Consider the following 26,493-nt stretch of genomic DNA (forward strand, 5'->3'; position numbering starts at 1 on the left):
GAGAGGTGGGTGCTGCAGAGAGTGGAGTGCATTATTTCCCCCTCCAACTCTATTTTGATTTAATCCCTGCCCTCCCCTTCACTGTTTGATCACACAGCATTGCCCTTTGATGTGAAGGGCACTGCTTGTCACAGGCCACTCGGGTGTTTCTTTTCTTGGTGGAAATTTGAATAAAGATTCGTGCATTTTGTGTCTTTCACTGTGTCTCACACCTGCACAAACACAACATGGGTGTTGGGGAAAAGTAAGCACTACTGCAGTTAGGCGGTAGTGTGGGGGTAAAAAGGGGGGTAAAGAAAAAATAAATAAACAGGAGTGTTTTGATTTAATCCCTGCCCTCCCCTTCACTGTTTGATCATGCAGCATTGCTCTTTGATGAGAAGGGCACTGCTTGTCACTGGCCACTCGGGTGTTTCCTTTCTTCCTGGTGGTGTTAATTTGAATAAAGATTTGTGCACCTTGTGTCTTTCACTGTGTCTCACACCCGCACAAACACAACATGGATGTTGGGGAAAAGTAAGCACTACTGCAGTTAGGCGGTAGTGTGGGGGTAAAAAGGGGGGTAAAGAAAAAATAAATAAACAGGAGTGTTTTGATTTAATCCCTGCCCTCCCCTTCACTGTTTGATCATGCAGCATTGCTCTTTGATGAGAAGGGCACTGCCTGTCACCGGCCACTCGGGTGTTTCCTTTCTTCCTGGTGGTGTTAATTTGAATAAAGATTTGTGCACCTTGTGTCTTTCACTGTGTCTCACACCCGCACACACACTACATGGGTGCTGGGGAAAAAATAAGCACTACTGCAGTGGGGCAGTAGTGTGGAGAAAAAAGAAAAAAGGGAAAAGAAGAAAAAATAATAAGAGTGTCAGAGGTTCTGTTCACTTTGAGAGCTGGCTCTGGGAGGGTTGGATCAAGGTCAAGTACTTTCCACATGTAAATAAAGGATGATTTGGTGATGGAATACTCTAGAATTATTTCAACCTATAGTTTCATGTTTTCTGTCTCACACCCTTTTTGAATAAAGGATCTTCATTTGCCATTTTCCAAGCGAATGGGACCATCCTCAAATCATGTGAGTTTTGGAAAATAAAAACTAATGGATTACCAGTCTCACTCAACACTTTCTTTACCTGCTTAGGTTGAAGTCCATCAAGCCCCGAGAACATAAAATCACACAGCTTCAATAATTTGCACAACATCCTTTTTCTGGTTACTGTGATTTTCCTGAATTTCTCTCTCTTCTATTTCCTGATATACTTCTAGCATTGGCAGTTTATATTGAAAGGAAATGCAAAATGGCTGTTCAGTTCATCCATCATTTCCTTATTTTCCATTAGTAATTCTCCAAACTCACTTTCATTGAGACCAATTCTCACTTTGTTCGCTCTTTAAATATGTATAGAAACTCTTCTCTATCTGTTTTCATATTCCTGGCTAGCTTTCTTTCATACTTCAATTTTCTTTATCTCCCCTCCTTATCCCAGATACAACCCTTCAACTTGGCACTGCCCTCTTGAACTGTCCTCCTTGTCCATTTTCCTTCCCACTTATCCACTCCACTCCGACCTATCACTTCCACCCCTCCACCTGCATCTACCTATCAATCTTCTAGCTACTCCCCATTCTCCCACCCCCAAACCCACCCTACGATTTATCTCTGAGCCCCCTTTCTCCCTCCACATTTCTGATGAAGGGCTTATACCTGAAATGTTGATCTCCTGCTCCTCAGACGCTACTTGACTTGCTGTGCTTTATCAATGTCACCATTTTTGACTCAGACCTCCAGCCGCTGCAGTCCTCACTTTATTTCAATTTTCCCCTCGTTATTAATTTTTTTTGTTAACCTTTGCTGCTTTGAATTTCTGCTCAATCTTCTGACCTTCCACCTATATTTGTGTAATTGTACACTTTTCCTTTAATTTTTTTAACATGAGCATTTCTAGTTAACTATGGATGCTGGGCCCATCTCCTTGAATTTTTCTTACTTAATAGAATATATTTATTCTGTATATTTTGAAATATCAGCTTAAATGTCTGCCACTGCATTTATATTTACATCTCCTTTAATGTATTTGCCAAAAGCTGTAGCCAGCATTGCTTTCATCCTCACAAAATTACGTTTATTTAAATTAACACAAATAGTTTTGGGCCCATTCCTCTCTCCCTCAAACCGCATGTAAAATTCATTCATATTACGGTCACTGTTACATTGGGGCATCTTCACTATGAGAAAAAAAACATGAGTGTTTTGATTTAATCCCTGCCCTCCCCTTCACTGTTTGATCACGCAACATTGCTCTTTGATGAGAAGGGCCTGTCCAATCAGGTGTTTCCTTTCTTCCTGGTGGTTGAAATTTGAATAAAGATTTGTGCACCTTGTGTCTTTCACTGTGTCTCACACCTGCTACACATATGGGTGCTGGGGAAAAAATAAGCACTACCACAGTTAGGCGGTAGTGTGGAGGTAATGGAAGAAAAAAGAAAAAATAAACAGGCATATCAAAGGTTCTGTTCACTCTGAAAAAAAAGGAGTGTTTTGATTTAATTCCTGCCCTCCCCTTCACTGTTTGATCACGCAGCATTGCCCTTTGATGTGAAGAGCACTGCTTGTCACAGGCCACTTGGGTGTTTCTTTTCTTCCTGGTGGTGGAAACTGAATAAAGATTAGTGCACCTTGCGTCTTTCACTGTATCTCACACCTGCACACACACAACATGGGGGCGGTAGTGTCAGAGGTTCTGTAAAATAGAGAAAAAAATACACAGGAGTAGTGTTCACTCTGAGTTAGCTGGATCAGTGTCATGTACAGCACCAGGGTCCCAGGTTCGATTCCAGCCTTGGGCGACATGTCTGTGTGGAACTTGCATGTTCTCCCTGTGTCTGTGTGGGTTTTCTCCAGGTGCTCCAGTTTCCTCCCACAATTCAAAGATGTGCAGGTAAGGTGAATTGGCCACGCTAAATTGCCCATAGTGTTAGATGCATGAGTCAGAGGGAAATAGGTCTGGGTGGGTTACTCTTCGGAGGGTCGGTGTGGACTTGTTGGGCCGAAGGGCCTGTTTCCACACTGTAGGGAATCTAATCTAATTTGCCCGTGTCAATAGAGGGTAACTTGGTGACCAGATACCAGCCTTTATGGAGTCATTTCAACAACTACAGTGAAATGATCTCTATTTTGATAACCCTCCACTTGCCTTGATTGCAGGGCTGACCTATTTTCTCCTCTTAACACCTTTGCATCTATATCACTTTTCAATTACCATCAACAATCTGTTTGCTTTTTCCTGTAGCACCTTTTTATATCTACAGTATCACTGCCTCCTCCTCCCTCTTATAACATAAAACAGTTTACTTTTCCAGACCCCTTTAGTCGAGTAATTTTCAATTTGACATATTAACGCTTGTTTCGACACATGCTGCCAGTCATGTTGAGTTTCTCCAGCATTTTTTTGTTTGATTCTATTCCAAATCTCCAGCGTTCAGAGTGAACAGAATGTTCCACAATCTGTTGAGACCAATAGTCTAATTAGACAATAGCTATCAACCACAGAAACCGGAATAAACAGGACCTCGCCGATTCCGATCTGAGATGCTTAGCCAATAGAAAGAACGCTCTCCAATAGACGGTAACACCTCACGCGCAGCAATCCCTGGACCGACAGTTAGGCGGCACCGGAGGCGGGGCAAGATGACGTTTTGGACAAGGGTAATACGGAGAAGGGGGTGGGGCTATCTGAAGCCCCTGCCTTCCCACAGAGCCGCGCGGGTCTCGAGAGCGGCGGTTGGATCGACTGCGGTGGCTGTTCGCGTTTAATATTTTGTCGGCGGGGAGGGATGGTGGAGGTGTTCGTGGGTCATACGTTGGTGAATAAAGACGGGGAGGAGGTGGATCCGGAGGAGGCCTTGAAAAATAAAGTTGTGGGTATCTATTTTTCGGGGGGCTGGTGTCCACCGTGTCGTGATTTCACACCGCTGCTGTGTGAGTTTTACACCGAGCTAGTCCAGGAGAGCGAGCCCGCGGCGCAGTTCGAGGTTGTCTTTGTGTCTTCAGACAAGAGCGAAGATGACATGGTAAACTACATGGGAGCGATGCACGGAGACTGGCTGGCACTGCCCTGGCATGATATGTACAAACTGTAAGTACAGTTAATGTTAAAGGAGGAGCAATATATGAGGTTGGGGGGGAGATATGTGGGGGAAAAAACCCCTAAATATGTCCATCCTTAGACACCCCCACGCAGTCACTGGGAAATGCCCATATCACTAGATCCCTGACAATGCCGCTTCTGTCGAGAGATGATCAAGAGAACTTGTATTTTAGTATCTCTGCCTGTCCTGTAGCTGGTGAAAGAGTAGTTCTTTGACGGGCATGGCGAACCTGAAGACATGATGGGCAATCTGTGTTGAGCTACCGGCGAGTAATGCACTTCTTCCATTACTTTGTGTCACTATTCAATCAATGCAAGCACAAAGCAACAATGTAAATCGCGAAAGTCGAGAAAAACTCTGACCCTAACTTAATCCAGCCGGATTTCTGAAGCGATTTGCATGTTTCCAGGTAATTATCTTTCTATCTCTAGATATTGAAGCTGTTTTGGCTCCAAGTACGATAAAAAATATTTTCGTAGCACCAACTAAATTGCTCATAATTTTTTTTTGAGATTTTGCTAGATTTCTCTGGAACAAAATTTCCACAACTACTAAAAGTACAAATGTCTTTAGAAAACTCTTCAACAAATGCATATTATAGATAATATTGCAAATCATATGTGTTTGATTATGGACTCCACACAATTCATTTAATCTTCTGTAGAAAGGGTACTGTGACATACATAAATGAAAGCTTTGAGTTTTTAAAATTTATTCACAGGATGTCGCCATCACTAGCTAGTGCTGAATTTATTGCCTCTCCGTAAGTGTCCCGGTGAAGGTGACACTAAGCTGCCACCTTGCATCACTGCAATCCATAGGTACGGGTATAACCACAGTGCTGTTAAGGGATGGAGTTCTAGGATTGAACAGCATGAAGGAATGACTTGGAGAAGAATTTACATTTGGTAGTGTTCCCATACACGTGCTGTTCTTTTCTTTAGGCAGCAGTGGTCATAATTTAGAAGCTGCTGCTGCTGTAAGAGTCTTGGCGAGTTGCTACATCATCAAAATGGTATTCACTGCTGCTTCTTTGTACTAGTGGTTGATAAAGTGATTGTTGAATGTGGAAGATGGGGAGCTATCAGGTGGACTGCTTTGCTCTTGATGGTGTCAACCTTAAGTATTGCTGAGGCTGCACTCATCCAGACAATGGCAAGTATTTCATTACACTCCTGACTTGTGCCTTCTGGTGGTGGAGAGGCTTTGGGAACTTTGGGGAGTTATTTGCTGCAGAATTTCCAGTCACTGACCATTGTAGCTACTGTATTTGTGTGGCTGGTCCAGTTCAATGGTGACCCTACGATATTGATATTGGGAGATTCAGTGATAGTACACTGTTGAAGGTCAAGCAGAGATGGATTGCTTCTCTTATTGACTGATGATCTTCATTGAAACAAATCTTCCTACGCTTAAGAGATTAGGTATCACATTAGAATTTGGCATTTTTGAAGTGTTATTTTATAATTCTTAATTATATCACAAAGCAGATACACATCAGTTCTTTCATCTAGAATTGAGATGGTTATTCCTGCTGAAGAATTTTGTTGTATTTGGAGATGCCAGTGTTGGACTGGGGTGTGCAAAGTTAAAAATCACAAACATCAGATTATAACCCAACAGGTTTATTTGGAAGCACTAGATTTCGCAGCGCTGTTCCTTCATCAAGTGGTTATGGTGTATAAGATCCTAAGACACAGAATTTGTAGCAAAAGTTTACAGTGTGATGTAACTGAAATTATGTATTGAAAAAGACCTGGATTGTTTGTGAAGTTTGCTGCCTTCTAGAATGAACATGTAGATTTCAATTCTTTCATATGTAAATTGCAGAACTTTGTTCAAGTTACATTCTCAAGTGAACTTTAACAATTGGTGTCATGTCAGCCCAGATAATAAATTTTAAGGTGTGAGATGCCCTGTGTGAGACTGCCCTTGCCATAATGTTCAGATTGATTCTAATCTACATTTTTTAGAAATGTTTTCCTGAAGTATCAGTCAGAACCCTAGCCTATCCTAAAGGTATTTCATAGATGTGTTTTCATCCTGACATTCATTTCGGATTTAATTAATAAGACTATTTTAAAATCTGTGTCAAGTAACTTTCTAAATTATTTTGTAACTTTTGATTCACACTTAACACATGTACACATTTATCAGCAAAATTGTTTTAGGAGAGTAATGAAAGGTACAAGTACACTGGATTTAGTGTTTTCACTTACTGTGATAAATTGCCATACTGAGTATTTAAGTAACTTAACATACATTGACTGAGAGGGAGGCGGGCTTCTCGTATAAGCAGAGTTTGATTTCAGCTATACTATTGACTGCATAGGTGATTTTCCTCAAGTAAAGGTGGAATTTAGTGGCAACACCTTGGTGTAAAGATGGCTAGGAGAAACCAAGACACAGAAATACAATTTGAATTTTCTAATAATCAAATTTCTAGTTTGAATTTTATCTAACATAATTTCACACCCACTCTAAGTTTACATGTTACATACCTTACATTAAGTTGTGTTGCAATTGCATGTTTGTATCTGCCTACTTATTCATGAGGGCATTACATTCTTCTGATTTTCTATATTACAACAGTAACTACACTTTAAAAGTACACAATGACAGTAAAGTGCTTTGAGATGTCCAGTGATAATTAAAAGGACTACTTAAATGCAAGTCTGCCTTCTTTTTTCCTCCTATCCTTTAGGTTTATCTTGTATTTCAGAGCTGTGAAGTGTCATTTGAATAGCTCTGATATAAGAGAGGAAATCAGGAGAGAAAGCGTGTCAAACTATTGGCGACTAGTTCAGAGAGGGGAAAGAAAACTACAAGAGTAGTGATTTCAATAACCCATTTTCACCTGAAACCTGAAATGATAAATCTGTAAATGGGGTAATTTGTTAATAATTTTGAAAAACTGTCGTTTTATCTTATTGCTGATGGGGGCAAGAATCCAGGTGAACTTTCTCGATGGATAAGTGATTGACAGTGGTGGTGAGGTTTAATGTAATCCATATTAAGCTTCTTCCAGCTCATTTGTGAAAGAGACAGGTGCATCTTTACACAGTGATAAATGTATTTACAAAGTGAAATATTGTAAATGTACAGCTCCTAACTCTAAACCCAACCGCTGATTTATCTTTATGTGCTCATATACTATCCAATGATTGCAGCACACTCCCCCGCTCATGCATTTAATCTTAATTTATACAATTAACAATCCACACTGACTCTTAAGTAAAATTATTTCTAAAGAGAATGATGAATAAGATGATTTCAATAATGGTTTTTGAATCTAATATAATAGAAAATGAATATAATTCGGTTATTTCTACGATCTTTGACCTTACTGTGCAAAAATATGCATTTGGTTCATTGCATCTGTCAGCCCCCTGAAAGAACTATCTACTTAGTTTCATTTCCTGAAAATTTAATGTTTTTTCTTGCAAATCCTTAAAGCTTTTATGGAAACTACTTTTACTGCCATGTGTTAGGTACCCTAGCAACTCTTTTTACATAAAAACTGAATCTCAATCTCTCCCTGCATGCTTTCAATAATTATTTAATTATCTGAAAGATGGCACCTCCATCAGTGCAGCACTCCTTCAGCATTATGCTGAGGTGCCAGGTGGAATTATGTGCTCAAATCACAACCACCTGAGTTGGGCATGAGGATTACCACTAAGACATGGTAGATACTTGAGACAAGAAATAAACTGTTTTCTAACCAAAAATGATTCATTGGTTTTGTTCTTAATACCGCTGGCAACATTGAGGATTTTCTTAACCTCCTTTTTTAATTGCCTGTTAAAGTTCTGATCTTTAAATATTTCTTTCACCCCCGTGGAAATTAAATGGAAATCAGTGTCATAGATTGGATCTACATCTGTATAGGTCGTAATGCTGTAATGCACGTTTCTTTAATGCAAATTTGCTGTAATGTGATTGATGAACTGGGGACACTATTTCTAAAGCATGAACTTTTAAAATGTGTGTTGGCTGTAAAGCGATTACATCACCAGCACTTAAGCACTGTTTCTAAAATGGGATTTTTCTGTAATACGGGTTGCACAAGAATGCAACCATTGTGTTCTACAACTACCTCACCATGTAATTGGTTCCCAAAAATAACATGATCTCTGGCAGCTTCTTCCGTCCAATCCAGATGTCCCCAATCCTGACACTTAAGAAGCAGTGTATGGTTACAACCTCTGGAATGTCTACAAAAGAGACTAAATACACACTCCCTTGACCTTAGAATTTCCTTGCATCATCCTTTGCTTATTTTGCTATCGTACTGATTTTCATGGGTAACAATTGACTCAGTTTTCGTTAAAATTTGTAATTCATCAAACTGCTTTTACTGTCATGTGTTAGGTACCCTAGCAACTCTTTTTACATAAAAACTAAATTTCAATCTCTCCCTACATGCTTTCAATAATTATTTAATTATTGGAATTAACTAATTAATTGATGATCACTGGCCACTACTTCAGTCTTTTTTTATCTTACAATGCCTTTGACCTGCCTTCTAAAAAGAAATATTTATTAGAGCATTCTATAACACTGCAAACTGTGTGTGCAAGAATTTTACAGCAAGTTACTTTTGAATTATTATTGTAATACATGGAGACAGAACATATTGCCCACTTTGTTTAGATAATCTCCTGTAACCAAATTAGTTAATCTGAACATTTTAAGGAACAATCCCAGCATTCATTCACATCCACTCACAATCAGCAAAGACACATTAACTAAGCACTTGGAAAAGCATGAACTGATTAAAGAATTGGAATGAAAGGGTCAGGTCTTGTCAGACTAAAGTAGTTGAATGCATAAGGAATTGACTGTGGATCATGACCATCTGAACTTCCAAAATGTATTTACAAGGATTCCATGCAAGAGGTTCAATAGCATAAAACAGAAGTAGGGGTAAAGGAAATATTCTTTGGCACGATATAGCAAGTACTGATTATTGAGGATTTGTGTCAGAGTTGTAGCTTTTCACCATATTTTTTCATAATTTAGATAAAAGAATAGGCAGTTACATTGAATTTTACAAATGACACTTAGCCAATAATACTAAGTACAGAAGGTTGTACAAAAAGAAAATAATTGTATTTGTAGAGCATCTTTTATGACTAAAGTACGTTACACCAATTAAGTACTTTTCTAATGTAATGACTGTTGTATAGTGGCTAGAGTGGTAGAACATCTGACTGGACCATGTGGCATCACATTTAAGTCCCACTCCAGATCTACAAGAGAAACTAGTCACTAGTATATGCATTGTTCTACCTACACAATGTATAGTTGCCTGCCTTAGCAGGGATAAATGAGAGAGTGTAGCAGCAAGATGGCCATCCAGTTGTAAATCCACCCATGAAATGTTGCTGTGAATGCTGATGAGCAACCCACAATGAGATGAATATGAATATATTTGAGTTAGTGGGTGACAAAATTAGAGAAACAAAAACATCTGAGTATCCATGTAGGTAGATAATAAAAGCAAATGGTGAGCTGCAGGAAAATACAATTTGCTTAGGCATGAAGAACAATCTGAAAATCCGGTAGAATATTAATCATTTTTGTAAGGAGTTGAAACTGAAACGTCAAGACATTTTGCTTAAGTTTCACTTCATATATGTTTGACAGAGCCTTTGCCAGACTCTGTCTAGATTGACTAAAGAGAGACTATGTACTACACCAAACCTCAGGACAAATGTATTAGACTTAGAGTATAGAGCTGTACAGCACAGAAACAGACCCTTCGGTTCAACTCATCCATGCTGACCAGATATCCCAACCCAATCTAGTTCCACCTGCCAGCACCTGGCCCATATCGCTCCAAACCCTTTCTATTCATATACCCATTCCAAAAGTGGCCTAACCAATGTCCTGTACAGCCTTCCAATCATCTACACAATACTCCTTACCAATGAAGGAAAGCATACCAAATGTCGCCTTGACTCTCCAATCTACCTGTGGCTCTACTTTCCTGCTATGAACCTGCACTCCAGGGTCTCTGTGTTCAGCAACACTCCCTAGGACCTTACCATTCAGTGTATAAGTCCTGCTAAGATTTGCTTTCCCAAAATGAAGCACCTCGCATCTATTAAAGGGGATTAAATGCTGAATTGCTAAGAGAATATTGAGGTTTAAAGCCTAGGTGTTACAAACGTGACTTGTATTCTTTGGAATTATATGGAGTATGCGTGATCTAATCAAAATGATAAAGGGATGTGTTAGGTAAATGTAAGAAACTCATTTGGTGAAGGAATCCAGACAAAAGGCAAACTCTTAATATTAAAGACAGGTTGAGGTGTGGCTACTGGGTTATTGAAATTTTCAAAACAGTGTTGTTAAATTTCATTTCACCTGATTTCCCTGCAGATTTCTTCTTCACTTTTCTGTGCCTCAATCTGTTACTCTTACTTTTAATCCCTCATTCACTATTTGAAGTCTTCAGAAGTGTGATTATACCTTTTCTTTAATCTCCTCAACTTAACCAGTTGGTTCTGTACTTGCTCCTTAAAGACATCTTGTTTCAATGTTACTAGCTCTTTGACAGCTTTCTTAGAGCTGTTCAAGTATGGCTGATCAATCATAAAGGAAAGCACAAATTAAAAGTTGTGGTGTTTTCAAAATAGGTTAGAAGGTAGAAGTGACAGCAAAGAAAATTATAAAGAGGTTGCTTTGTTACCTGCTTAATTGATAATTTTTTTTTCCCTGTGTCAGAGAATTGAAGAAGAAATACTGCATAACAGCTATTCCAAAACTGGTGATTGTAAAACAGAATGGGGATGTCATCACTGACAAAGGTCGTAAACAGATACGAGATCATGGCATGGCATGCTTCAGGAACTGGATCGAGGTGGCAGAAATTTTCCAAAACTTTTCAGTTGATTGAAAGCTGACATGAAATAGATTATAGTGAATACTAGTGACATTTGAATGTAATTTTTAATGTTGAAGCATAGTTTTGAAACAAAGGGAAACGCTAGCTTTCCATGTATATTCTTATTTAAAATAAAGCTCTATAACCAAATCGAACAAACTATGCAATTGTAATCATTTTGCAGACTGTTCAAATGTATGCATTATAAAAATAGGCAAATATTTGTACTGCATAGCTATGTAACCTTTTTTCAATTAAAGACATTTTAATCCTAATATTTTGTTTTTGAGTTTTTGTTAAATTGATGGAAGGAGCAACAGGAATGCAGAGTACTGGGCTAATAGTAAGATTCTTGGTATATAGATGAGCAGAGAGATCTTTTACATAGATCCCTGAAAGTTGTCACCCAGGTTGATAGGGTTGTTAAGAAGGCGTATGGTGCGTTAGCTTTATTGGTAGAAGGAGAGTTTTAGAACCACAAGGTCATTCTGCTGCTGTACAAAACTCTGGTACGGCCACACTTGGAATATTGCGTACAATTCTGGTCACTGCATTATAGGAAGTGTGTGAAAGCTTTGGAAAGGGTTCAGAGGAGATTTACTAGGATGTTGCCTGGTATGGAGGGAAAGGCTTGAGGGACTTGAGGCTGTTTTTTTGTTCGAGAGAAGAAGGTTGAGAGGTGACTTAATTGTAACATATAAGATATATCAGTGGATGGACAGTGAGAGCCTTTTTTTCCAGATGATAATGGTTGGCACGAGGGAACAGCTTTAAATTGAGGGGTGATGGATATAGGACAGATGTTGGAGGTAGTTTCTTTACTCAGAGTAGTAGGGTGTGGAATGCACTGCCTGCAACAGTAGTAGACTCGCCAACCTTAAGGGCGTTGGATAAACATATGAATGAAAATTGAATAGTGTAGGATAGAGAGGTTTCAGATTGAGCTGTGGAACAATCAAGGGCCGAAGGGCCTGTACTTTGCTGTGATGTTCTGTGTTCTATGATCAGCAGCACGGTGCCTCAAGCACCAGGGACTGCATTCAATTCTGCCCTCGGAGCTTGCATGTTCTCCCCATGTCTGTGGGTTTCTGCTAGGTGCTCCAGTTTCCTCCCAAAGTCCAAAAATGTGCAAGTTAGGTGGATTGACCATGCTAAATTGCCCATAATATTCAAGCAAGGTGGAAGCCATAGGAAATGCAGGGATAGGATAGGGGCATGGCTCTGGGTGGGATGCTCTTTGGAGGGTCGGTGTGGATCCATAGGGCCAAATGGCCTGTTTCCACACTTGTAAGGGTTCTATGATTTGAATAGTAAGGTAGTGTATATCGCTATCATTTTAAAATTGGCCTGCTTTTAATCTGCTGTCATAATGTTCTTTTCAGAACTTTGAATAAGACGTGTGTGCAAACTCAAGAATATTGCAGATCTTAATCTATTTTGAGGTACAAGGTTAGGCACAATACTGACTAATCTTTAATTGGATTGTAGAACTAGAACATAATCTACACAAATATGAACTTTTAGGATGAGTAGAGATTAAAAGTAGTCATGACAAAACTGAAGCTTATAATACAAATAAATATGATGTGGAAAACCGAAGTGGAAAATAGAAAGGTTAAGTGAAGTGTTTCTGGAGCGCCTGATATTTTTTTTCCACAGGAAGAAATTAGAAAAGGGTTACTTTTAAGTTGTTTCTCTGTAAATTGTGTATTATCAAGCTTTTATTTTTAAAATATATGTTCTCTGACAAAAAGTACAAGTCCCATGCTAAATATAAAACTTAACTTAATTTCCTTGGCATTCAGAAAGACAGCTCCTTTGTGTTGGAACCCAATTGATTGATTGCTTATTGATTTGTGAGGCAAGCAGAGTGGAAGAGGGACTTAGACATTCAAACATGAGATCACACCAAAAAAATCATATCTTCTGCAGGCAGGTCATAAAAGCATTATATTAAGATGAAAAATTAAATGCTGTGATTTCTGACTGAATGTATTGGAGCAGCTTTACAATGCAAGTCAACTCATTCATTGGGGATAGTAAGCATGTTCAGTGTTTCTGTTATTATATGGAAGGAAATAAATTGTGACATAACCATTTAACTAGGTGAACTTGTTCCTAACTTATCTGCTTTGTATATTTTATGTTACTGTTCAATAAAGTGGCTTAAAGATTAAAATCAAAAGTTTGTCTGTTGAGTTAAATGAATCAAGTGTCTACTCAAAGTAACGTCTTTTTTTTAACTCCTTCTGAATCAAAGAAGAACGTGAGCTTTTCACAAACAACTGGAAAATGCATGTCTTTTTGTAAAGAGTATTTACAACAAAATCCAACCCCAGCAAAAACAAATGGATTAAGATCAGTGGCAAGATCCTGGAGAACATGAACCACTGTTCAGATGTTGTGAGTCTACTGTTAGTGAAGACAAACACATAGTAAAATTCATCATTGCTTCAATCTACTTAACGTTTGGTGTGAACTAAAATCAGGTAGTTTACCAAGTAGCAGTGACGCTGTGCTCCAACATGCTTTTGATGCTTGAATAACCTATATCGGGCAGATCTAAAAAATGTAGTAGTACCATTAATGGTGCGTTTGCAAAATCCTCGAAATTCTGTTGCAAGAAAAGTGATTCAACAACAGCATCCTCTCCCAAGCAAATATGCCCAGTAACCATTCAAAACCAGCTCCACTGGGCATGACATGACATTTGTGTACCGATGCAGATTCTTGAAACAATTACTTTGCTGAAAACTTGAATAGATCAGGAGAAGAAAATCTGTGTTAACTAGTTTCATGCCAAATGTAGAATGATTATTTTTTCCTCAAAAGAATTGTTATATAAAGTGAAAGAAAATCTCTAGTGCTGCATTAAGCACTCTGGATATTCCAGATCATCATGCATGAAGTTAATTGTTTTTAAATACAGTCACTAATATGTTACAAATAACCGACACTTTAAAAGTTACATCATTAACTGTTTAAGAGTAGATGAACGGCTGTTATTATAATAGATTTCTTAAAAAAAAGAGCAGTGCTGGAAATTCAAAGAAGAAAAAACAAAGGCTAGCAATCTATATTTGAAAGGAAAAAGTAATGTGTTTCCCTGGTGAAATAGTATCCTAGAAATTAAGTCGCTCCGTTACACAAGTTGTCACAAATATGAAGTATGACCAAGTTAATTAATCTCTTGGATTATTAATGCCTAGCTGCGACCACAATCTAAGATATTAGAAACTCACCAGGTTTCATTAATAAAAAATAACAAAAACTTATTTATTATGACAACTTTATCTTCTAACATGGCAAAATCAGATTATTAAATGCAGGTTTAAGCTATTACTCTGGACTGAATCTTGACTCTTCTCTATATCGCTGAGGAAGCAACTCCAGAAGATGGCAATTGGAGATGTCCAGTAAATGCTGGACTTACCAGCAACTCCCATACCCTGTGAATGAATTTAAAATAAAGATTGCTGAGTTTTCTTTTGTCCTGAAACTGTGTTATTAATGGGGAAACTCAAATACAATTTATGGAATGGATAAAGCAAAAAAAAAGGAAACACAAAACCTTGATAAATTGTTTCTTTGTGAAAATGACCATTTAGATCTCCGTTCATGCAATTTGAAAAAACAGGCTTTTCTGGCTGACCTGACAGAACAGCAATTTGTGTGAGGCTTGTACCACTTTTAAATGTAGCAAAAAGGATTAACTATCTTACATGAGTGAGTGCATCAACAGATGAACGACTAGCCCTGCACAGTAACCCACACAATTTAGAATGGCCAATTCACCTGCCCTGCACATCTTTGGATTGTGGGAGGAAACCCATGCAGACAAGGGGCGAATGTGCAAACTTCACACAGACAATTGCTCAAGGCTGGAATTGAACCTGGGACCCTGGTGCTGTGAGGTAGCAGTGCTAGCCACCCCACTGCCCTGATGTTGTATCATAGGCCATCTTTATTAACTCACTCACCAGCTCGCTATATTCATTATAACTGGGTTCCCATTCATTCATTCATAACCCTTTAGTAACCCGTTATTTACTACAACATAGTTTCTTTTAATCATTTACAAAACCACAATTCTGTTATATCCAAGTTTAAGAACAATCCTTTCAAACCCATCACTGCATTTCCACACTTTATTAACCACTTTTACAAACAGTGTTTAACTTAGCATACAGAACAGTACCATCCCCAACAAGTGTCCACAAAACATTACCTGTTAAATACCTTTTAAATGGGCCATTATCCCTTTAAGAAACTAACTGACTTGGCAGCATTTGCGTGAATGAATGAAAGTGATACCGGCAAATAGTAAATAAATCTCACCACACAGCTGCAGTAATCAGTTTAATATTCTTTATTCTTTTAGAATGGTTTCTAACTTATTTAGAGAAAAAGGCCTACTATTTTAACTAACATATACTAATTTAAAGTCAAAAGAACTAACACCTCTAAGTATGCGAGCAATCTGGACTGACATCCTATCAGAAGTAGCAGCCAGCAGTTAGCACATTTTTCTTCCAGGACAGAAGCCCTTCAAACTTTTGTGTACTATAGGTGAAAAATGTAACACTGTAGTAATGATATATAAGAACTGTGTATCAAGGGGCTTTTATAAGAACTGTATTTTGGGATTCTGTTGCCACCTCCAACTTGTGCTGTGATTGCTGAATAAAGAGGCTATTTTTGCCACTCACCGATTTCAGTTGTTATTTGAACATGATCCCACATCCCAAAAGTATCAAAGCCAGACAGAATCACTCAGTTCTACTTATCCTTCAAAAAAGAATCTAATTCAACCTTCAATTTTCTTGTTATATTTGCAATTATAACATGTAGTCCTTACAACAGGTAGAAGGGTATAACCACTCATAACATTTATACACTAACTATTATCTTAGATCTGTGCAGTGAAATTTATTCAAATCAATTTATTCACACCAGTACAAGTCTATTCTCAAGAGATAAATGGATTTATATTTGCAGTTGTTATACAATTAATCCAGCTGATGCTCATATTGGAAAAAAATTATTCATGATTCTGAAATAGATATCAGGACAAAATAAGTAAATTATTGTTGAGGGAGGGTGAAGTCCAAGGCTATCTTGCAGTTTATAACATCTTTCACATCTGATCCATCTGACTGACATTTAACTTTTTGTTCAAAACCTTTTTTACAAATCACTCATACGTTCATTCATGCATATAGACCAACGGGTTCTCCACAGTTTCCTGCCCCTTGATATACCATGGTTGAAAAGTCTTAAACAGTTACCTTCTTATTGTGCCTCTGTGACAGCTGCCTGAAGCAAGTGTCCATCAGGACCTTGGAATAGTGGAAATTTACAGTACCGGTCGTTCTGCTATAACACATGTTTCATCAGTGTGAATTTGCTATAACGAAACTGATGAGCTGTGGATGTTGTTTGGATAAAGCAAACTTTCCACTGAATCGGTATAGCAATTTTCTTAGCGATCTTCTACAGCATGATTTTCCAAGGTGGTTTTCCATAGCGTGATTTTCTGCTGTGTGAAGTCGCAGAGGAACACAGCTGTCACATTATAGCAGAATGATTTGTACAGAAAGAGGCCATTGGGCCCATCATGTCTTTACTGACTCCCAAAAGAGCTACCCAGCTAGTCCAATTCTCCAACCCTGTCCCATAGCCATAATGTCATCACTTTCAAATATGCATCCAGGTCTCCTTTTTGAAAACTCCTATGGAATCCACCTCCACCACTGTCCCAGGCAGCATAGTCCAAATCTTAACAATTTTCTGCATAAAGACATTTCTCCTCAATGCTAGCTCTTTTGCTGACAATCTTGAAATTGTGACCCCCTACATATTGATATACTAACTGGTGGAAACAGAATATCCCTCTTTATCCTGTCAAAGTTCTTCATAATTTTGAACATCGCAAAAACGTCACCTCTTAAGCTTGTGTGATCCAAGGTGAATAAGTCTAATGTTTCTTAACTTACCTTGGATCGAAAAACCTTCATTCCTAGTATCATTTTAGTAAATCTCCTTTAAACTCTCTCCACAGCTTTAACATGCTTCCTTAAACAAGGTGGCCAGAACTGATCACTACACTCCAAATGTGGTCTGACCCAAGATTTATAGAAATGTAGCATCACTTCCTTGCTTTTACACACTAGTCTATGAATGTGCTAGTCTAGCACATTCATAGACTAGTGTGTAAAAGCAAGGAAGTGATGCTACATTTCTATAAATCTTGGGTCAGACCACATTTGGAGTGTAGTCAGGGATGACTCCTTGCACTGGAAGATACAACAAGTTTTTGCCAATCTAAAAAATATCTTTTACTGAGTTGATGATCCTTAAGCTGCAATTAATATTACTTTTATGTGGCCTGGAAACAGCCTATAAAACACAAAGTCCTGCATCAAGGAGATGCTCAGATTGTCAACAAAAACCATTTCCCCATCTCTCCAGACCTTCTTTGCAAAGATACATTTCAGAGGGATATGGGTAATGATCATGTCCTCACCATAGACTCCTCAAGGGAAACATGCAGAGAGGTTGAGATTCCAGGCATATAAAAAGGATCTGACAGGGAAGGACTTCTCATCATTGTTTGAAAATTCTTGTAAATGACTTTGACAGTCTGCTCAGGGAATCATCTGACAGGAATATTATCTCCTTTTTCCACAAGGCCTCTGTGATGTTAAGATTTTCATCAGTTTTAGAGTTATAGAAATTATAGAATCCCTACAGTGCGGAAGCAGGCCATTCAGCCCATTGAGTCGTCACCAATCCTTCAAAAAGCACCCCACCCTGACCCACCCCATCACCAAAATCCCGCATTTCCCATGACAAATCCCACTCCCAGGTTGTGGATATTACTGGCAAGGAAAGCATTTGTTACTACATGGTAATTATGCATGATTTCAGACAGCTGTTATGAATAAATCATATTGCTGTGGGTCTGGAGTTTCATACATGCTAAAGAATGTAGAATGGAAGATTTCATATGAACATATGCATGAACTTTTGAATTAGGAGCAAGAGTGGGCCATTTTCCTCATGAGCGCATTTTGCTATTCAATAAGATCTTGGCTGACTTGAGTGTGGTCTCAACTACACATTCTCATCTAACCCTGATTGTCTCTGGCTCCCTAGTTAGCCAAGAATATATCTACTTGTGCCTTAAAAATATTCAATGACTCTGCTACATTTTACTCTAGGGAAGAGAATTCCGAACACTCATAATCGTCTGAGAGGAGAAACAAAATCGACCACCCCTTGTTTTCAAGAGTCCCCTAGCTTCAGTCTCTCACAAAGAGAAGCATGCATTCAACATCGACTTTATCAAGTCATAGAGTCATAGAGATGTACAGCATGGAAATAGACCCTTTGGTCCATGCTGACCAGAAACCTTCTCAGAATTTCCATAGCTCAATAAGATCACCCATGTTCTTCTAAACTTCAATGGATACAGGTCAGTCTTCCCATCACAGTCAAATGAATCTTCTCTGAACTGCTTCAAATATATTTTCTAAATGATAAGCACAAAACTGTACACAGTACTCTGGATATGATCTCATGGATGCTGTGTAGAACAGTCTTCATTTTGGATGTTCAATAATAAATAAATACAACACGATAAATACGTCACAAGTACTCAGGGTCACTTGTGATTGAGAATAAAAATGGTTGTGGCAATATTGTTAACAATCCAAGAACAAATAGATCTCTTACTTTTTAAGAAATCAATGGTTAATTTGATAAAATGTAAATTAATTATGGATAATTCATTCAACAATTGATTAATCTGCTGTATCCAAAGTCTGCATTCGCAATAAATGAAGACAGTATAGAAAGATTGGAGGAACTGTGGCTCTTTAACCTTTGAAAGAAGTAAATGAAAGGTGGGTCTTATAGAAATATACAAGCAATTGAATAACATAGGTGAACTTAATATGGAATACTGTGCCAACACCTGCCAAGATAGAGAAAGAGTACATAAACTTCACCTTATGAAAAGAAAGAATTCTATCATGTAAACAATGGTCAGCATTTAGAATGTACTTGTATCTATTCTTTGATCATCCATTAACTGACTGTTATCCATCAATCTGTGGGTGAAAGTGTACATGCAAAAATGTTGGATTAAAATAGAATTGATTGTAATGCTTTCTACAGTTAAACTGCTTGCTATTAATATGCAGTAAAAAATCAATGATCAGAAAGAAACTAAAAGTCAGTTGTTGCTTATTATGTTATACCCTAATAAGGAGGAAATGCCTTCAGGCAAGGATAGCAGACAAGAAAAGTAGATTCAAATATTATGTAAAAAGTGGAGGAGCGAAATGCAAAGGGATACGTTAGTGGGAAAACAATTTGGACCTCATTCCCAACAAGTGATAATAAAGTAAACCAACTCTCTCCTAACATCAAGTATCATAAGGTGCTGAACCTCTACTTGTCCTTGGCATTGATAAGGAAGAGTCTGATCACTTGGTTGTGCAATGCTCCATTCAACTAGACTATACCATATTATTTGTGGAAATCTTTATGCACAAACACAGCTTTGAGCACAGGTCCTGTAGTAGTGGACTGTATCTCAGGAGAGATAGTGGTGTAGTGGTAATGTTATTGGGCTAGTAATCCAAAGAGTCACACTAATGTCCTGTGGATATGAGCTCCAAATCTAATACAGCAGTGGGTGGAATTTCAATTCCATTAATACATCTAGAATACAATGCTAGTCTTAGTAATTGTTACTGTGACAATGGTATTGAGGTTTTTGGGTATTGTTCTGTGTTGCACACATCCAATGTGGTGGCAAGTATGCAGGGAGAACTAGCCATTTGGATACAGAACTAGATGAGGGTAGGAGACAGAGGGTGGTGGTAGAGGTTTGCTTTTCAGACTGGAGACCTGTGACCAGTGGTGTGCCATAAGGATGGTGCTGGGTTCACTGCTTTTCATCATTTATATAAGTTATTTGAATGTGAACATAGAGGTTATGTTTAGTAAGTTTGCGGATGACACCAAAACTGGTCGTGTAGTAGCGAAGAAGGCTACCTCAGAGTACAAAGGGACCTTGATCAGATGGGTCAATGGGCTGAGGAGTGACAGATGGAATTTAATTTAGATAAATGTGAAGTGCTTTATTTTGAAAAGGCAAATCATGGAAGGACTTGCACACTTAATGGTAAGGTCCTGGGGAGATTTGCTGAACAAAAAGACCTTGGAGTGCAGGTTCAAGGTTCCTTGAAAGTTGAGTCCCAGGTAGATAGGATAGTGAAGGTGGAGTTTGGTATGTTTGCCTTTATTGGTCATTGAGTATAGGAGTAAGGAGGTCATGTTGTGGCTGTAAAAAACTTTGGTTAGGCCACTTTTGGAATACTGCAAATTCTGGTCTTCTTGCTCTAGGAAGGATGATGTGAAACTTGAAAGGGTTCAGAAAAGAATTACATGGATATTGCCAGGGTTGGAGTGTTTGAATTGTAGCAGAGGCTGAAGAGCCTGAAGCTACTTTCCCTGAAGCATCAGAGGCTGAGAGGTGACCTTACAGAAGTTTATAAAATAATGAGGGGCATAGATAGGATGAATAGCCAATGTCTTTTTCCCAGGGCGGGAGAGTCTAGAACTAGAGCACATAGGTTTAAGGTGAGACAGGAATGATTTAGAAGAGTCCTAAAGGGTAACTTTGTTGACACAGAGGATGGTGCCTGCATAGAATGAGCTTTCAGAGGACGTGGTGGAGGCTGGTACAAATACAACAACAGGCTATTCATATATCCATTCATACCTGGATGGGTCTATGAATAGGAAAGGTTTGGAGTGATATGGGTCAAATGCTGGCAAATGGGATTAGATTATGTCAGAATTTCTGGTCAGCATGGATGAATTGGATGGAAGGGTCTGTTTCCATGCTGTACAGCTCTATGATCCTATGACTCCATGTACTGCACCAGCTCTCCTGATTTAAATTAAGTTTCTGTTCAGAAGTGTCTTTGACTCAAGCATCTTTATCTGCTTCATTATATATCTTCCCTCTGTCTTAAGGTCACAGCTTTTTTGATAATGAAAGATTCTGCGCTAGCATAAAGCAGGACCTTGTCACTATCCAGCCTTTGGCTGGTGATTTGTAAGTTATATATCAATGGTTTTTTGTAACTTCAATGCCACAGTTGCCAATGTTCACCACAATCAACATTATTCTTAAAGAGTCAAAACTAATACATAATGACATAGATAAGTCCCCAGGGCCGGATGGGATTTATCATAGGATCCTCTGGGAAGCCAGGAGGAGATTGCCAAGCCTTTGGCATTGATCTTTAAATCACTATTGTCTACAGGAATAGTGCCAGAAGACTGGAGGATAGCAACTGTGGTTCCCCTGTTCAAGAAGGGAAGTAGAGACAACCCTGGTAATTATAGACCAGTGAGCCTTACTTCAGTTGTTGGTAAAGTGATGGAAAACGTTATAAGAGATAGGATTTATAATCATCTGAAAAGAATAATTTGATTAGGGATAGTCAGCACGGTTTTGTGAAGGGTAGGTCGTGCCTCACAAACCTTATTGAGTTCTTTGAGAAGGTGACCAAACAGGTAGATGAGAGTAAACTGGTTGATGTGGTGTATATGGATTTCAGCAAGGCGTTCGATAAGGTTCCCCACAGTAGGTTATTGTACAAAATGCGGAAGAATGGGATTGTGGGAGATATAGCAGTTTGGATCAGTAATTGGCTTGCTGAAAGAAGACAGAGGGTGGTGGTTGATGGGAAATGTTAATCCTGGAGTCCAGTTACTAGTGGTGTATCGCAAGGGTCAGTGTTGGGTCCACAGCTGTTCGTCATTTTTATAAACGACCTGGATGAAGGCGTAGAAGGGTGGGGTTAGTAAATTTGCAGATGATACTAAGGTCGGTGGAGTTGTGGATAGTGACGAAGGATGTTGTAGGTTACAGAGAAACATAAATAAGCTGCAGAGCTGGGCTGAGAGTTGGCAAATGGAGTTTAATGCGGACAAGTGTGAGGTGATTCACTTTGATTGGAGTAACCAGAATGCAAAGTACTGGGCTAATGGTAAGATTCTTGGTAGTGTAGATGAGCAGAGAGATCTGTCTCCAGGTACACAGATCCTTGAAAGTTGCCACCCAGGTTGACAGGGTTGTTAAGAAGGCATACAGTATTTTAGCTTTTATTCATAGAGGGATCGAGTTCCAGAACATTGAGGTTATGCTACGGCTGTACAAAACTCTGGTGCGGCTGCACTTGGAGTATTGTGTACAGTTCTGGTCACTGCATTATAAGAAGGATGTGGAAGCTTTGGAAAGGGTGCAGAGGAGATTTACTAGAATGTTGCCTGGTATGGAGGGAAGGTCTTACGAGGAAAGGCTAAGGGACTTGAGGCTGTTTTCGTTGGAGAGAAGAAGGTTGAGAGGTGACTTAATAGAGACATATAAGACAATCAGAGGGTTAGATAGGGTGGACAGGGAGAGCCTTTTTCCAAGTATGGTGACGGCGAGCACGAGGGGGCATAGCTTTAAATTGAGGGGTGATAAATATAGGACAGATGTCAGAGGTAGTTTCTTTACTCAGAGAGCAGTAAGGGTATGGAATGCTTTGCCTGCAACGATAGTAGATTAGCCAACTTTAAGTACACTTAAGTCGTCATTGGACAAGCATATGGACGGACATGGAATAGTGTAGGTTAGATGGGCTTCAGATTGGTATGACAGGTCGGCTCAACATGGAGGGCCGAAAGGCCTATACAAAAACAAATAAAATCTTTGTAAATGTGTAATATTAAAGCATTGCAGCTGAACTCCTCCTTATACATGTGCATAAATCACATTCATGAATGGATGTTAATCTTAAGCAATTGTTTTTAAACTATAAAAATGCCCCAGGACAAATCCAGTTGGGTGGAAGCACCTCAGATTAGTACATATATAGTTGCCAGAACTGATGCTGCAGAATAGATTATCCTTTGAAACCATATTGCAATATATACATTAAAAAAAACTGACGACTGTGTTTCTAAATATATTGTCTAAGTGACAATGAAAATCAATGGAAAATGCTGTGTCATTAAAAAGTAAAGTGGGTGGTAGATTTAGCTGATAATCAGATCTGCAGACATCTTCAGCTTATCGCCTTTATTTTTAACCTACTTAATTGTTCTGTTCCAGAAGGTTCCTATAAACCTTGTATGAGATTGTAAATTTGCTTCTGTGTGATTGGATATGAGAAAGTTTGAGATATAATAAATACAAAAATTTAATTCTTTCACTCAAATTTGCAACAGTGTTCAGCTCGTCTTTTATAAATTGCATTGAGAGCATGATACAAGCATACGTGTGAATTTGGTGAATTAATTCAAGCATTCTTAATAAACATGTAAAAGCAGAATGCTGTTAAAACTAGGAAAACCTTCATGTTCATATGAATGCTAAAATCTATTTATATTACTAGAAATGCATGGTGGGATTTGTAATACTCAATTTTCACTGGAATTAATACATATCATAATGCCTGTGTTAATGGCATTGGCAATGAATGGAGTAAATTATTATTATACTGAAGAACATGGAAATGATTACATGATAGTCCAGAATTTAAGCATTGCTATAAGTTTAAAGTAATTAAATTAAACATTGCTTCTTCTAGCAATGTTTATCTCCACTATTAAATATGGAGGCGGTCCTCACACTGGTGTGAAACTCATTGAATCATAGAATCCCTACAGTATGGAATGAGGCCATTCAGTGCATCGAGTCTGCACTGACACTCTAAAGAACATTCCACTCAGAGCCAGCTCCCAACCCTATCCCCATAGCCACATTATTTCAAAAAATATTTTTAAATGGCACTTGCAGAGATGCCATACAATTAGAGGTGCTCTGATGACTCATGTAGTAGTTACACTGCATGGTATGGGATATAATTACATAACAACAATGGTCCTAGTTTCTGTCATAAGATCAAATCTACACAGAGATAACAGGCTTCATTGAACTTAACCGTATACAAGGGATAATTGGATGTGGAATGTGGGTATTTTTGGTTAGGTTGGCATTAATTTCCCATTTATTTCCATTCTTAATTGCCTTGGAAAAGGAGGTGCTGAGCTGCCTTCCTGATCTGCTGTGGTCCCATTTAATCTTGTTACATGAATTGTGCTATTAGAGAGGGAGTTACAGAATTTTGACTAAGAAGTAGTGAAAAAAATATAATATAATTCCAAGTCAGGCTTAGTAGGGAACTTGCAGGTGGTGGTGTTCCTATGTGTTAACTGCCATGTACTATTCCATCAATAGACTGGACTTGTGCCTTAGAGATGGAGGGCAAGCATTGGTCAGATAGAAGATGAGTTATACTTGTCAGAATTCCTAGTCCTGATCTGTTCTTGTAACCATAGTATTTATATCGCTCATCCAGTTCAATTTCTGATTGATGGTAGCCCACAGGATCATGATAGTGGGGGATTCAGTGTGATAGAATATTAAAGGGTGATGGTTATATTCATACTTGTTGGTAATGGTAATTTTCTGGCACTTGTTATCTGTTTATGGGTTCTTGAGGAATTAAATACAATATTCCAACTTTTCAATACTAACTCATGAGTCCTTCTCATAAGAATCAATTCTTAATTATATGGTAGTAGCAAGTAGTATGTCACGGAGTATATGGTAATTAAAAACAGATATGAAATTCAAGTTCTATTTAAATTTTATCTTTACACCAACATGAAGAAATAATTCTAGCAAATATGCCAAAATTATACTTGCAATTCAGTGTAATGTCTCAAAAGGATGATGGGTTGTTGTCTCAGCCTTTCTTTAAGAGAATTGTAAGATCCTCAACAATCTGTGTCATTTGTTGATTGCTCTTGTCTACATGTGTCTTATTTTCATTTCATTACATATTTTAAAAGTTTGCTTTTGTCTCTGTAGCCCAACATACACAGGTAATCATTAGATATTATTAAATCTTGTAGAAGACAGAGAACAGAATTTTACCATTTTTTGGCTAAGTGCGAGTCATGTTGAATTTGATAGAGCGATCTCTGCCTCTGTGTAAAATGATTCTTCACCTGTTGGGGTCCAACGTCCTGTGATACTTAATGAATTATCACACATTGTACACCCTTCCCCAACCTCAACTGTGATATTCTCTGATTTTCTCAACAAATTGTGGAATGGAGCAATGAACTGTGTACAGCCTTGCATGTACCACCTACAGTAATGGGCCAGACCAACGAACCCTTGGCATTCTCTCTCACTCTTAAATTGAGGCCACTCCTCTACCACTTTGATTTTTCTTCATCAGGAGTAGTGTCTTACTTGGTAACAAAGTGCCCATGGAACTGTCATTTTGTTCAAACAAGTTGACTCTTCTCAGGTTTAACTTTCAAGTTAAACTGCAACAAGCAGACTAAGACAATGTCTACATTAGGGTGGTGCTGGAAAAGCACAGCAGGTCAGGCAGCATCAGAGGAGCAGGAAAATCGACGTTTCGGGCAAAAGCCCTTCATCAGGAATACAATCCTCTCTCTACAAGAATCCTCTTGCAAGGATGCCTGCCTTGAAGAAGTTTTCCTCCTCTCTCCACAAGAATCCTCTTGCAAGGATGCCTGCCTTGAAGAAGTTTTCCTCCTCTCTCCAAGAATCCTCTTGCAAGGATGCCTGCCTTGAAGAAGTTTTCCTCCTCTCTCTACAAGAATCTCAGGGAGTCCCTCTCCCACTGCAACTCTATGCTACTCTCTCCCCACTCCCACCCTCCTCTAGCTTATCTCTCCATGCTTCAGGCTCACTGCCTGTATTCCTGATGAAGGGCTTTTGCCCGAAACGTCGATTTCGCTGCTCGTTGGATGCTGTCTGAACTGCTGTGCTCTTCCAGCACCACTAATCCAGTATCAGGAATACAATGACTAGTCCTGTAAGGGTCTTCTCTAATGTTGAGTCAAAGATGAGTATGTCATCCACATAGACAAGGAGGAACAAGAATTTAGAACAAGCAATGGCCTATGAGGGTGGCATATAGCATTCTTGTGTATTTGCAAAGTGCTTGCTCATTGTTGAAAAGCTGTTTATATCTGTGGGCCAAATTAAGACACAGAAATGGTTAGTACCTTTAAGAATTTGCAATGTTTCCTCAATCCTAGGTAGAGGGTCAGCATCTTAGGAGTCTTGGCATTAACTGCCTGATAATCAACACAGATCTTCAGCTTTCAGTCTTTCTTTCTCACAAAGACTATGGTGGACAGGTTTGAATTTGAAACTCTCAGATGATGTCTTACTCTAAAGTTTTCTGCTGGTAGTCCTGGACTTCTTCCCAGTGATAGGATAGGATCTGGTTGTAACCAATCTTTATTGAGTGGTAATTTTAGTTGCAATTTTATGATTTACCAGGTCACACACTGGCTATACTGAAAAGTTCTGTCTTTTTTGAGAGGAGA

At 38.6% G+C, this 26,493-nt stretch overlaps 1 protein-coding gene across 1 annotated transcript; it reads left to right on the forward strand.

The window, feature by feature from the left end:
- Positions 1-3,732: 3,732 nt before the first annotated feature.
- nxnl2 (nucleoredoxin like 2) lies at positions 3,733-11,315 on the forward strand. The gene is made up of 2 exons (XM_072586276.1): positions 3,733-4,132; positions 10,881-11,315. The coding sequence occupies exons 1-2, from the start codon at positions 3,831-3,833 to the stop codon at positions 11,050-11,052; spliced, it is 474 nt and encodes a 157-aa protein (XP_072442377.1). The 5' UTR covers positions 3,733-3,830; the 3' UTR covers positions 11,053-11,315.
- The last annotated feature ends 15,178 nt before the right edge of the window (positions 11,316-26,493 follow it).

Source organism: Chiloscyllium punctatum, chromosome 2, assembly GCF_047496795.1.
Source record: "Chiloscyllium punctatum isolate Juve2018m chromosome 2, sChiPun1.3, whole genome shotgun sequence".
NCBI classification, from domain to species: Eukaryota; Metazoa; Chordata; class Chondrichthyes; order Orectolobiformes; family Hemiscylliidae; genus Chiloscyllium; species Chiloscyllium punctatum.